Genomic DNA, 12,901 nt, shown 5'->3' on the forward strand with positions numbered 1-12,901 from the left:
TATATATATATATATATATACATGCAATACAAATACAATACAAATTAAAGATCAGATTTGGTAAGAATAGAAAGGTCTAAGAAATTTTACTGATATTTCCATGTTTTACGTTCAAATTTCCGCTAAATCAGTGCACAAAGTAAACATATTTACATTATTTAATGTTATTACAAGACAATTTTAAATTTTGGAGCATATCATTCACAGCGTAAGGTTACACATTATGTTATAAAAAATAATAAAAACTAACTTACCCGTTCCTTTTGTGCCCATTCATCTATTACATCTGATGCAAAATTGAAATTTTCGGGAACATCAGAATTTCGATACGATTGATCTTTTACCCTTAATACAGTAGACAAACCTCGTTTCCCGGGGCATTCAATTAACACTTTACAAACTTGATTATAAAATAGAATTCTCTTTGTCGTACAACGATATTGGAAAAGCTTTTTCGAAAAATAATTAATCGAATAAAATCTCATTTTTATTTCTTTCAGATTTTCAGAATTTAATTGTTTTAAACATAAATAGGAATGCTGAGATTCAAAAATTTAAACAAATAAAAAAATATATTTAGGACGAATAATTGAAAAAAACAAAAAAAGCTTTGTTATATGTACATTTTCAAATTAATGACATGGTAGTTTTTTTTTTCCTATGGAGTACACTTTGATCTTTTCAACTGTCGTAATGTTACGTTTATACAGTTTCCATCCAAACTGAAAGAATTATCACCAAAGGAAAATAAAGAATCGAATTATTTCTAGAAAGATTATTTTTATCACTGAGCTTTTTGTTTGATAACGTGCAAATAATGATTATGCGCTTTTCTTTATAAAATTAAGCACGTTATCAAAAATCGACGAATTAGTATGAGTTGTAAATTTTTTTTTACTTTGTGTCTCGTAACAAGTCTTTTGATTTTATTTGTTTGTTTGTTTGTTTTTTTCCTGTTCAGAGATAGTAAACGTTCACACTTTGGTAAAACAATAATTGTATAAAGGAAAGAGGAAATATGGAAAGAGTATAAATGGAGTTTTAATTCTTTTTCCTCCGTAAACAATTTTAATTTCACCCGCCATAAAAACCCTATTACTGGATGTATTTATCAAATTCTATTTGGAATCTTCTTCCTGCTCTTCATATATCCTCTCAGAATTCAGCGAGGATACTAAAAAGATTTTTACAATTCTCAATTCATCTTGAAGTTCAAATAAGAAAATAGAGAGAGAGAGAAAAAAAAGAGGTTCATCTGTTTGAAAATGATGCATGGAAGCTCGAATTTCTTATCAATTCTTAAAAATGCAGTGAAGGCGTTAGAAATATTGAGACAGAACGTCTAGGTTGCTATTGGCAACCACAGTTTTGTTCATTTATCAGTACACATACGTGCAGGCTTGTGTGCTCAACTACGTAAGTATAGCTTATAAGCCTTTGTCAAGTATACCGGTAAGCAATACCGGTAGGCCAGAGAGAACTGTACTGATCGTTCCTAAAAAAATTTTCGAGTGACTGTACAATACGGAGGAAAGTAGGATTACGTAATCGTTTCTCACGAGTTTTCAGTTTGAAACCAGTGAAACCAATAAAGAATTGCTCCCTTAATTATGCAGGCGTATGTACTACTTATTACAAAGGCGGCTTATAAGCCCTTGTCAAAACGAAGAAAAGATAGCATAAATTAGAGTGGGGCATATACATCCATGGTTATGGCAGGATTCGAACCCTCGACTTACTCATAGCGTTTGGCGGATCAACGGAGCTGTTCGTGCGGAAAAATTCCCTAATAGTGTTGTAATGTTAGCAAGAAAAGAAAAAAAAGGAGTACAAACTTATTGCAAACTTACTTCACGTGTGCGTTACGCGCCTTCTGGACGGCTGTCTGGTTTCCGTGTTCGAGGGGCCTGGTTCCTGTGGACCTCCGGATGATGTGGAAGGGGTGTTGTTCTACTCAGTGGCCATGAAAAAACATAAACCTGCTTCTCGGCTGGCCGCCTATGGTGCCCAAATCTATCTATAGGCTTTCAAGTTAATAATTTCTGTTCTGCTCAGCATAGAAGAGTACAAATTTGTTCCTAACTGTGGTTTGTGAGGATTATCCGTTAGAAATGAACGAAAAACAGGAGAATGTAATTGCGATTGTTTGCTGCATTCTACCTAGGAATCCAAAACCATTTATTATTATTACCACATAACAGATATATCACATGTAGTTTTCTAATATAACTAAGTGATTTAAAGATTATATAATGATTTAAATACAATTTATTTGAAATGAAAATATCTTTTAAGCCGAGAGAGAGAAAAGATCTGAAAGGATTTTACTTCACTTTATTTGACAAAATTGAGAGAGGTTTTGAAAGGGTAGAGAGGGACTTATTTGCTTTAAAAAAAAGTACCCCTCCCCCGTTATAATATCACAGATTAATTACAAAACAAAATTTGGGGCTTTATCTTTTCAACCTAAATATTCTCAGTAAATTTTGTTTTAGAAGATCAAATAGTTTAAAAACAATTTAATTGAAATAAAAGTTTCATTTCACAAGCTAAGGAGCTGAGTTATTTAATGAGCATTTTTTAGGTTTAGCTCTTTAATCAGTTTCTCATTCTATACTTTTAATTTTACAGGTAAAAAAATTAGCGTAACCATAAGAATTTATGTTTTAAGAATAATGAATGAATGATTTGAAAATAATGATTTTTAGCAAAATATATAAATTTTAGTTTATGTTTCATTAAACAGATGGCAGCACTAAAGTAAAAATTAAAAAATATTAAAAGTTTATTTACATGAAATTTAAAATCAAAGTCATTATTTTTGCACGATATACAATAAGAATTGTAAAATATATTATTATTCTTTTTTAATAAATTCAATATAAAATCCCACAAATAAACAGTTCTGAAACACTATAATTTATATGGGTAAAATTTTGTTTAATTTATTGTTGCGTGCTGCCATCTGTTAATATTTTAGTTAAAATATATTCATTTTAAAAACAAAATGTTAAAAAAAAATTATTAATTTAAAAATTTAGTAAATTAAAGACGATACAATTTAGGTAAAAAAAAAACTATTTTATTCGTTTCTTGTTTATTTGAAAAAAAATCAAAATTTGTTAATATGAAAATAAAACTGAAGGAAGCAAATTTTTCAGTAATCAAAATTATTAAATTGAAATTTTTGTCCTTGAAGACCTGAATTTAAAGGGTAAAGTTAAAAACGAAAAGTAATGAATCAAATAATTGCATTGAAGCTATTAAAAATCAAATCATATACTCAAAAAAATTATCAAACTATTAACAATTACATGTCTATGAATATATCATAAGCAATTGTTTTTACTAAATAAATTTCTCAAAAAAGAGATAGAAAACATTTTCTTTATTTACTTATATTTTTTTTTTCAAATTATCAAACACGTTTGCATAATCAATAAATTATTTTTATCCAATCTGCAGCACCACCTTCATAAATTAAAATGCGATCAAGTAGAGTCGACAAAAATGACAAAATTTATGACAAAATTTGAATATACAACAAATGTATATTTAAATTAGATTTGTAATTTATATAATAGTGTTTAAATGAAAAATTAAGTAAAACTTTAATCAAATCTTATAAGCAACCTAATAGATAAAGAAAAATCTGATACCATATTGTTTATTTCTGCAACAAATGTTTGTAAAAATATATTCCTCCAGATAAAACCACATTCAAATTTCCTTGTAGCACTAGACGTATGTTGCACCTGCATGATTTGTTTTGGGTGTTAGATTTCAAAAGAAGGAGAAATCATTACCATCTATGAGAATAGAGAAGAAAGAAAAAAGTTTACTCTTGTACTTGCTCTGTATTTTATTCTATAATTTTCTTTAAAAATGGTAAAAAAAAAATGAATAATGTAGGGCTGGTAGTTTATTATATTTATTGAAATCTGAAATAATAAAAAATAACCTGCATATGGTGTGATATCTACAGCGCCCGATGCTGTGTTAATGTTTCTGTTATCGGAATCAATAGAAATAAAAAAGGTTCTTATCCATTTTTCATTTCTTTTGACGGAACAAATAAATTCAGCTATTTTTATTTGTTTGTTTATTTCACGTTTATTTTATTATTTATTTATTCAAGTAAAAAAATAAAACAGTTGAGTTTACTGTTTTATTTATTGGCGACATTATCGCTGGCGCTGGCGAAATTGATAAGTGCTTAAAAATTATCTAAAAGAAGTAAAATAAAAAGAAAGGTTGAAATTTTACATGTAGATCATTGCAAGAAAATTTGGCAAGTTTCTTGGTAATTATTTGTATGAAAGCTTCTGATTAGAAGAAACTATTAGCTATATCAAACTAGCTTCTATCAAAAGCAATCAGAAATTTGTTGTGAAAGAATAACAATAAGCTTGAAATTTATTAGTTCTTAAAAATATCTAATAATATCAGCCATAATATAAAAAAACTTAAACTCAAAACAATTCCTTAATTTTTTAATTATACATACAAACTTGATAAAAAGAATGACCTTGATTATAAAGCGAACAGATAGCTGCAATATTTAAAGAATAAACTAACTTTTTGGTTTCAAAAAATCATCAATTTGGCGATAGCTTTGATGCTCTTGCTAATCATTAAAAATAATGAATATTTCTCGATCTTTGCATTTTTTTTTGTGGATAACGTTTAGAATATGAAAATAAGATATTAAAATATAAAAACATTTTTTGAGTTTTTTTCAAGCATTGAAAAAAATCAAATCACAAGCGCTATTCTTTTTCTCAAAACTATAACCTATTAAGTCTTATTAACATTTTGCATCATTTCTATAACTAGCGCTGAGAGCTCTGGTAAAAAATGGAAAACTATAACCTAGCAGTTTTCAATAACTGTTACAGTCTGACAATAGTTGCAAAAAGAGCATATTATTCGTTACAAATCATTATTCTAAGCAATGACTAAATCTTCGTAGAACAAACTTTGGAACAGAAAATTTTGCCATTTTGGAATAACTTCGAACTATTTTGCGTTAATATAAATCTTAATTACAGTATTAAATTATATTTCTTTAAAAAATAAAATTTCCAGTAAATTATAAATACATTAAAAATCTAAGATAAAGTGTTAACTGCACTTACCTCCATTAAAATAGCATGCATGTTGAAGGAACATCAATTGCATTTTATTTGCAATTTCATCGTATGATACCCTCTTCTAAGTTCAAATCTTGTATAAGGGTGATTTAATATTCCATAAATGATCTTTCAATTTTATCGTATTAATAAAAAATTGTGTCATATCATTATTCCATTCGAATTCTCTTAGTCGCCATATTTTGTTTACAAATGAAAATGAAATGAAACGTCATAAGCTGCAGACGATCTGATTGGCTCAAGTAAGAATTTGCCTGATATTGCAGATATTCAGGATAAGAATTGCAGATATGTCGGACAACCGTGATTTCTATATCACACGAGGATTTTTCGAGCAATTTTTGGAGAAATTGCCTTTAGAGATGCGGATAGAGTGGACACTTACAGTTGCACTTATTTTCTGTCGTGTGATATAGGCAGTTAGCAACTTTGTTTCAGTTGGATAATAAATTATTTAGGTTTTTAAAAACTTTTTGTGAGGATGTTTACTAAGCTGCTTGTTTTTGTTGCCTGTATTGGAGGTGAGAATATCTTTGAAATTTTATCTCATTATATATAATATCATGTTATTGTGTTATTATTATTTTATAGAACCATTAAAGTATGGCATTAATTTTCTTTTTTTAAGCTATTGAATTAATTGCATTATTAATTCATTTAAAATTACCACCATTAGATTTTTATATGGAAAAAACTACATATAAAGTTTTAAATTATTAATATAGTTCTAAAAAAATAATAAATAAAATAACAATAAATAAATTGTTATATTGTAGGTTTAAAAAAATAACACTACAAATGCATGACAGATCGGTTTATTAAAACTCGCGTTTTAAATACGGTGTAAATAGGTTTCGATTTACAAAATAAAAATAACACAAAATATACAAATGTTTAAAATAAATTAATTAATTAATGCTTAAATTCCAAATATTTTAAATGCATTTCATTGTATTAATATTTTTTTTAAAAAAATTATTAATTTATGAATTTATTGCACCACTATAAATTAATTACTATATCAAAGACAACATCTAAATTTTTGAACTATTTGTATTGTTTTTGAAGATAAAGTTCCTTATTTATGACTACATTTCATATTATAATAAAATATCTAAAAAAAACTGTTAATTTTTTTAAAAAAAAAAAGAAAAAAAATATGAATTGGAAAAAAAAAGTATGAAATATGTTTTAGAACTTGTAACTTTTTTTTCACTTCAGTTTAGTTTTCTTCTTAAAAGACATTTTAAAGCTTATTTATTTCCAAGTGATAAATGATGTCCGTCTCTAAAAAATTTTAATGTTCCGAATTTAATTGTGTTATTATGGTTTTGCTTCCGAAAACTAGGTCGCATTTTCTTCGAAACTCTCGCCTTAACCTCTTAAATGGTCGCATAATTTAAGGGAAAAAAACAGTCATAAAAGTGCCTATTTTTTATTCAAGAAAGTTATATAAAACTACGTTTATGTATGTTTATGTCCTCATCCCTAATTGTTGGGTTAAGCGCAAACCTACATGTTTGATGACTGATGATATCTAGCTAAAATTAAACAACTAAACACATTACAAATAGTCGAGTACTGTCATATGGTGTACAGATTGAGAAATAAAAATAGTACCGAGCATATGAAGCAGATTGTTTTAACTTTATATTGTTTACTTTTGTGTTTATAGATAGATTGTTTTAATAGATTAATTTTGAACGGGAATGAGAAATAGAGGGCGAAGCTTTTCTCCGTCATTTTGACACGAACGAGAAGATAGTTATGCTAAATTTTAAAAAATCTCTTTACTCCATTTTTAAAAAGTTTATTAAAAATAATTCCTTTTAATTTAATTTGTTCAATTTTAAATTATCATAAGCCAAAAATTAATCTTGAAATTGCATATTTTTAACTTTAAAAGAAAACATGTCAAGCCATGGTGGTTGTTTTATTTATTTTCAAAAGTTACAATCAACCTGAGAATGCAAACGGAAATTAATTTTTGAATATGACAGGTTGAAAACAAATATCAATTTTCATAATAAAATTAAGTTTTTTTTTTACATTAAGATAATGTCATACCTTTTTGACACAAACAGTTTAATTAAAGACTAAAAAGATCACTCATAACCGATCCATTATCTTTCATTACTTTAGTGTAGTATTTAAAAAAGATACATGAATTTTGGATCAACTACATTATTACTTAAGCTTAAAGAAAAATACTTTTAACTTTCAAATTTGAATTGTTTTCATATTTGTTTGAAATTGATTTTTTACCATATGATGAATACTAAATAAGATATATGATAATACTTTTACGATATGATATTTTTACTAAAATAAGATAAATTCAATTACTTTGCAATACAAACATTTCAAGAAAAAAAACGAGACTATAAACACAACATGTTTATGAAGCATGCAATATTTGTCTTTTATACACGGTGTTCCATAATGGCCACCCTTAACTTAAATTTTTAAAATCCCAGTTAAAAATAAAGTCATAAAAATATGCACATTTAAGTTTAAAAACAATTATTAAAGCAAGAAAAACAATTGAAAAAAAAATGAATCAAGGCTGCAAAAGGACTGAATTAGCGTAATTTATTTGATTGTCAGAGGAAGCAGGGAGAAATGGAAACTGATTTTTGATGTTTCCAATCCAGCCTTCACCATTCGTAAGATTTTAACATCGTTTTCCCCACATTTTGTTGTCAGAAATGAGTGTACTGTTTTTACTTCATTTCTTACAAGGATGCTAAATATATGCATAAAGGGCATAGCTTTTATATATATCAGAATATATTTATCAGAATAGCATTTATATAAGAGTGTTCTTCATTATTCTATTTAGATTATAAAGTTATATGTTATTAGTTTGTTTGGTTACATAGAATGATATATTTGAATATTCTGTGGAAAAATTACAATTAGAATACACATTAGGATAAAAGTTATAAGGATCAGTTTATGACTTAGATTGAAATGCTTAAAATGGAAGTTACGAGCTACGAATATGGGGACTTCTGAGATATGCTATCAAAGTTTATCGAAAATTTCAAATCATTAATTTATTTACTAAATCATTTTATTTTATAACAGTCGCTGAGCAGCCGACCCAATTTTGTGTGAAAATGTGATTAGATTTTTTTTTTCTAGATCTAAGATTCATTTTCAACTTGATTAAATCACTAAACTTTAAACATTAAGATGAACATAAAATTTCAATCAATAATTAATTTATTTTGTCTATTGTCCAACGATTCATTTATTCATTCAATTTTATATACTTTGCAGTTATACTGGCAGCTGATAACAGCTCTGTTCTGGATTGTATAAAGGGAAAGTATGACGCTGATGTAAGTATTTTTCAAAATGACAGCAAACTAACTGTGAATACTTTCTATGTTAATAATAATCCATATCCATTTCTTCAAAACTGTTGCCTAATTAAAACGAAATTCACTAAGAAAATATCTTTCCCTTTTTTGTGTTTTAAATGTTTATTATACCATACTGAATTTCAAATACATTTTCGAATTTTTTTTATACATGCAATGTTTAATTTCTTTTCTTTCTTTTTTTTTTTTTTTTTTACTTGTTCCGTTGTATTATACATCAAGCAGGAGTCCATAAACCCTCGATGCCAAGTCGTCACGACGTCTTGCAAATCGTAACTAGTTCTCAATGTTTCATTACAATTTAATCGGGTTTTTTTTCAGTTTCGGGGAATTTTTGAGGAAAATTTAACCTGGCACCGAGAAATTTTGAATTTTTTACAGACCCCTAATAATAAGTATGCAAAAAATCTTTTCAATCTTCTTTGAAGCATTTAAAAAAAATTTTATTTTAAAAATTAAGTTATAAAATGAATTCAAATTATTTTCTTCGAAAAGGTGAAATATTATGCTTTTTTTAAAACTTATTCGTATCATGACGTTAGACTTTATTTCGTTTTTTTCCTTCCGAAATTGAATTTCAAGTGATAAAGCTTACATTTGAATTTTTTACTTCAATTTTTCTTAAAAAACATTAGTTTTTTTCTCTTAATTTTCGCAAAGCTTAATAAATTAAAAAACATGCCATTTTAATTTTTCAAGATTTTTAAAAAAATTTGAATATTAAATAATAACATTAATTAAATAATAACATAATAATTAACACTAATAATAACATAGTTAATATTAACAAATAAAAATATAACTGAAATTAAATTATAACATGCACAGGTTTTGTTAAAAAAATAAAGCAAAAAATATTAAATTTGAAACCTGATGCTTTCTAATTTAATAATATAAAAATTAGAAATATTAATTTCCAATTATTTTAATTTGTTTTCTTTAGTTTTAGCTAATGTTCAATTTGAGTTAAAAACCGTAATATTTAATCTTTTGGAAGAAAATTATTTGTGTTATTTTTTAAATTATAAAAAAATCTAAAAATTAAGCATTTTCCGTACTGAACAGCTTTAAAATTCTAACTGTTATTTATTTTTATCATTATAAATCCAGAAATTTACGAAATTGTTAAGAATTTTACGGGCAGTTTTAGTAAGTTATTTTTCGAATTTTTTTTAAAATTTTATCGTACTTAGAAATTCAGAAAGCCACTTTAAATTTTAATTAGTGTCAATATATTAATCCGTTGTACTAAAAATTTATTTCGTTTTCTTTAGCTGGGCAATTCTTTTACCAGTTGCTACGAATCATCAAAAGTCTTGAGGGTAGCAAGAGTGAAGACTGTAAGTTAAACAAAATTAAAATTTATGCGTTTGTGTTCAGAATTATTTCAGTATAATTTATTACGATTGTTTTTTTTTATTATTGTCCTTTTTATAGTGCTACAATAACGTGATGAAAGATAATGGAGTCATTGTGAGTAAAAAATGTTTTTCTCTTCTATATTATTCGTATCAAAATGGTCTAAGTATAACATAAATACTTATTTTTATTATGACAATTTATATTGATTCACATACAGTTGTTTTCAGTCAGAGTGTTTACAAAAGAATCTTATACATAATTACTTTTTAGGCAAACTAAATAAACAAATTATTTCATTCAACTCAGTTTATAGAATGCATCAAATTAGTTGTTAAATAATTTATTAAAAAAAATTCGAAACCTAGAAAAGGTGATTGTTTAAGGCACGTTATTTATTCATCCATTGTACAATCATGGAAATGCGTTTGAAATAAGGTATTTTGATCATATATTCACATTCTAAGATACTTGGTGATACAAAAAGCATGCCTTAAGTCTTTGGATTAATTTAAGAACAGCCATTGCCGACGTTTGACGAAATGTAATGCAATAGGCAGGAAGAAACGAAATATCAAATAACTTTCGATTTAATGATCAGATTTTTGGGTAATACGATGCAATCGAAATCTTAATCCTGTAGAAATAATATATCCGCAGAAAACCTTGTTGAATTTCTTTGAATAAACTGAGACTTTTATAGATTGATTCTTGATCCTCCAAGTATTAAAAGTCTCACGAAACTTGCAGCCCTTAAAAATCAGTCAAAAAATCATAATCAAAAATCATACATCATAAATTTTAAAATTTATTTATTGTTATTTAAAATATTATTTTAAATAAGTACTAAGGCATTTCCGATCTGCGGATATAAGAAAAATATTTGATTAGTAAAATACACAATTTTAAATGCTAATATCTGAAAGGTCAAATAAAACGGTTTTCAATAAATGATAATTGAAAAACATTAATTTTTATTTTAAAAAAAAGCTTGTTAAACTACTTTGTTATCTTAAAATGTTAAATTACTTTGAACTATTAATGTCTATTCAATAAAGTCCCTTTATCTTACTTAGTTAGGATAAAAAGTTGCTACAAACACCTACAAAATTGTTCGTTAGTGAAAAATAGTGCAGTTTGTTACCACACTTGGCAAATTTTCTCTCATCTCTCGTTTTTTTTTCTCCCATTTTGCAAGGTTTTCGCTCACTGTTTAATTTTTTATTATTATTTTCAGTTAACTGTAATTATGCTGCATTTAATCATATTTTCATTTAAACAATGGCAAGCAGGCATACCTCATTAAGATTAGAAAGTTGATAAACAGTGTCCGTCTAAGAAGTTTCGTTGTTGTAGTATGAACAAAACATAACATGAACCTACTACCTTTTTTTCCGGAGTTAAGAGACACGGAAATAATCTAAAGTTCCTTAAATTATTGATTAACTAGTTATCTGAATTTATTACAGTATTCGTGGTTCGTTCCGTTTTAGAAAAAAAACTAATATTTATCAAATTTTTATGTGTATGTATATATATATATACATATGGCATATAATAGCAAACCAAATTTGATAAAAGTACCTAGTGTACCGAGATTTTTAAATCAAATTATTTTGAAAAATTATAATTATTTAAAATTAATTTTTTATGCAATACTTTAACTAGTTAATATTAACTTTAAAAACAAAAAAAGGAGTCTTTAATTTTAAGATTCCAACAGATGAAAAACACTTCGTCAATGATTTCTCGTTAAGGCAACGAGTAAAACGTTCAGAAATTTTAGTTCTCATTCAATCACGCCTTGTTAACCATAATTGTAACTCTCTGAGCAAGATACAGGTTCTCAGTACAGGGAACTATAATTCAATCCCTTTATACTATATTTCTTTGCTATTTTTACTCGATGTAAGTTTTGGTTTAGTTAGCACTATATTTCTGGTAAGTTAGCACTATATTTTTGATGTCAATTCACACATTTCCGGGAATGTTGATTAATGAAAACTATAGTTAGTCTAGTATGAGTAATTCCAAATTCAAGAGCATCATTTTCATATAGGAGATCAAAATATGTAAAGTTTTTGTAACACAATTATTTGTTTTTATTATTAAAATATCCATTTTAATGTCAAAGTAATTATTTTGATGATCAGTAAATTTATTTATAGTGACAAAATTTACTTTTTGTGTTAAGTAAGAAATTACAAGAAATAACTTAAATTTAAAAACTAAATATTTTTATTGCAAGCAAATTTTGTAAGATGTTATAATTTCGTTAGACTCAAATTTTTTTACTATTTAAAAATGAATCTTCACAAAAGACTGTTTTCAGCACATGGATCTAATGATACACAAAAGGGATCCATGGACTGTTTTTTTATGCACAAGAAAAGCCTCGATGCTCACCAGATCTGAATCGAATGGATTTTTTTTTTCCATTTTGGAAATACGGGCTTTTTCCGAGTCCCATAAAGCTTTGTCATTTTAAAATATCTTAAGTAATGGGAAAAATATCAGCAGATGAATTGCGGCCCACAGCTGAAACATTTTTGGTGCGTTAACAGCTCTGCAATGATGCCAAATATTTATGGTTATTATGAAAGTTTGTAAATACTTTTCAGATATTTTCATGTCTGTTTGCGTAATTCTGGTTGAGGTAATTTCAAAAGCAATTAAATTAGATCACTATATTTTTCCCTATTATTTCTTATCCCCCTATATTATTATTATTGACAAAATGATTCCAATTTAAGATCAAGTGCAAATAATTGCAACCTCTGTGTGCTTAAGTATAAGCTAAGCATAAACAAGTTCAATTGCAGGTTACTGCCAGCAACGGTCAAATGACAGTAGACCGCACGAAGTTTGAAGAATATGGACACTCTAACAGTCAGAAACCGATTGGTAAAGCCATGAAGGAATGTTACGATAGTTCTGATGACAGACTGTTCAAAGAAGTAGGATTTTTTTAATATATACGGAAATAATCTAAAGTTCCTT

The 12,901-nt window shown here is 26.6% G+C and overlaps 2 protein-coding genes across 5 annotated transcripts in view; one reads left to right on the top strand and one right to left on the bottom strand.

Moving 5' to 3' along the window:
• The window catches only part of LOC107451913 (acyl-coenzyme A synthetase ACSM3, mitochondrial), a 31,348-nt gene extending 27,008 nt beyond the window's left edge, over positions 1 to 4,340 (bottom strand). For 2 of the 4 annotated variants that reach the window (XM_043038667.2, XM_043038666.2), the window contains exon 1: positions 255 to 905. In XM_043038667.2, coding sequence (XP_042894601.1) covers positions 255 to 485 — 231 coding nt within the window. In that variant the 5' untranslated portion in view covers positions 486 to 905. Of the gene's footprint in view, positions 1 to 254; positions 906 to 1,850; positions 2,181 to 3,659 lie in introns of those variants that run through there. The other 2 variants (XM_043038668.2, XM_071183170.1) reach the window with 2 other exon arrangements.
• Positions 4,341 to 5,344: 1,004 nt separating this feature from the next.
• LOC107451909 (uncharacterized) overlaps positions 5,345 to 12,901 on the top strand; it is a 12,492-nt gene continuing 4,935 nt past the window's right edge. Inside the window, exons 1-5 of the mRNA XM_043038664.2 lie at positions 5,345 to 5,674; positions 8,439 to 8,500; positions 9,817 to 9,882; positions 9,980 to 10,015; positions 12,724 to 12,858. Of these exons, the coding sequence (XP_042894598.1) occupies positions 5,635 to 5,674; positions 8,439 to 8,500; positions 9,817 to 9,882; positions 9,980 to 10,015; positions 12,724 to 12,858 (339 nt within the window). The 5' untranslated portion in view covers positions 5,345 to 5,634. The remainder of the gene's footprint in view (positions 5,675 to 8,438; positions 8,501 to 9,816; positions 9,883 to 9,979; positions 10,016 to 12,723; positions 12,859 to 12,901) is intronic.

Source organism: Parasteatoda tepidariorum, chromosome 7 (assembly GCF_043381705.1).
Source record: "Parasteatoda tepidariorum isolate YZ-2023 chromosome 7, CAS_Ptep_4.0, whole genome shotgun sequence".
NCBI lineage: Eukaryota > Metazoa > Arthropoda > Arachnida > Araneae > Theridiidae > Parasteatoda > Parasteatoda tepidariorum.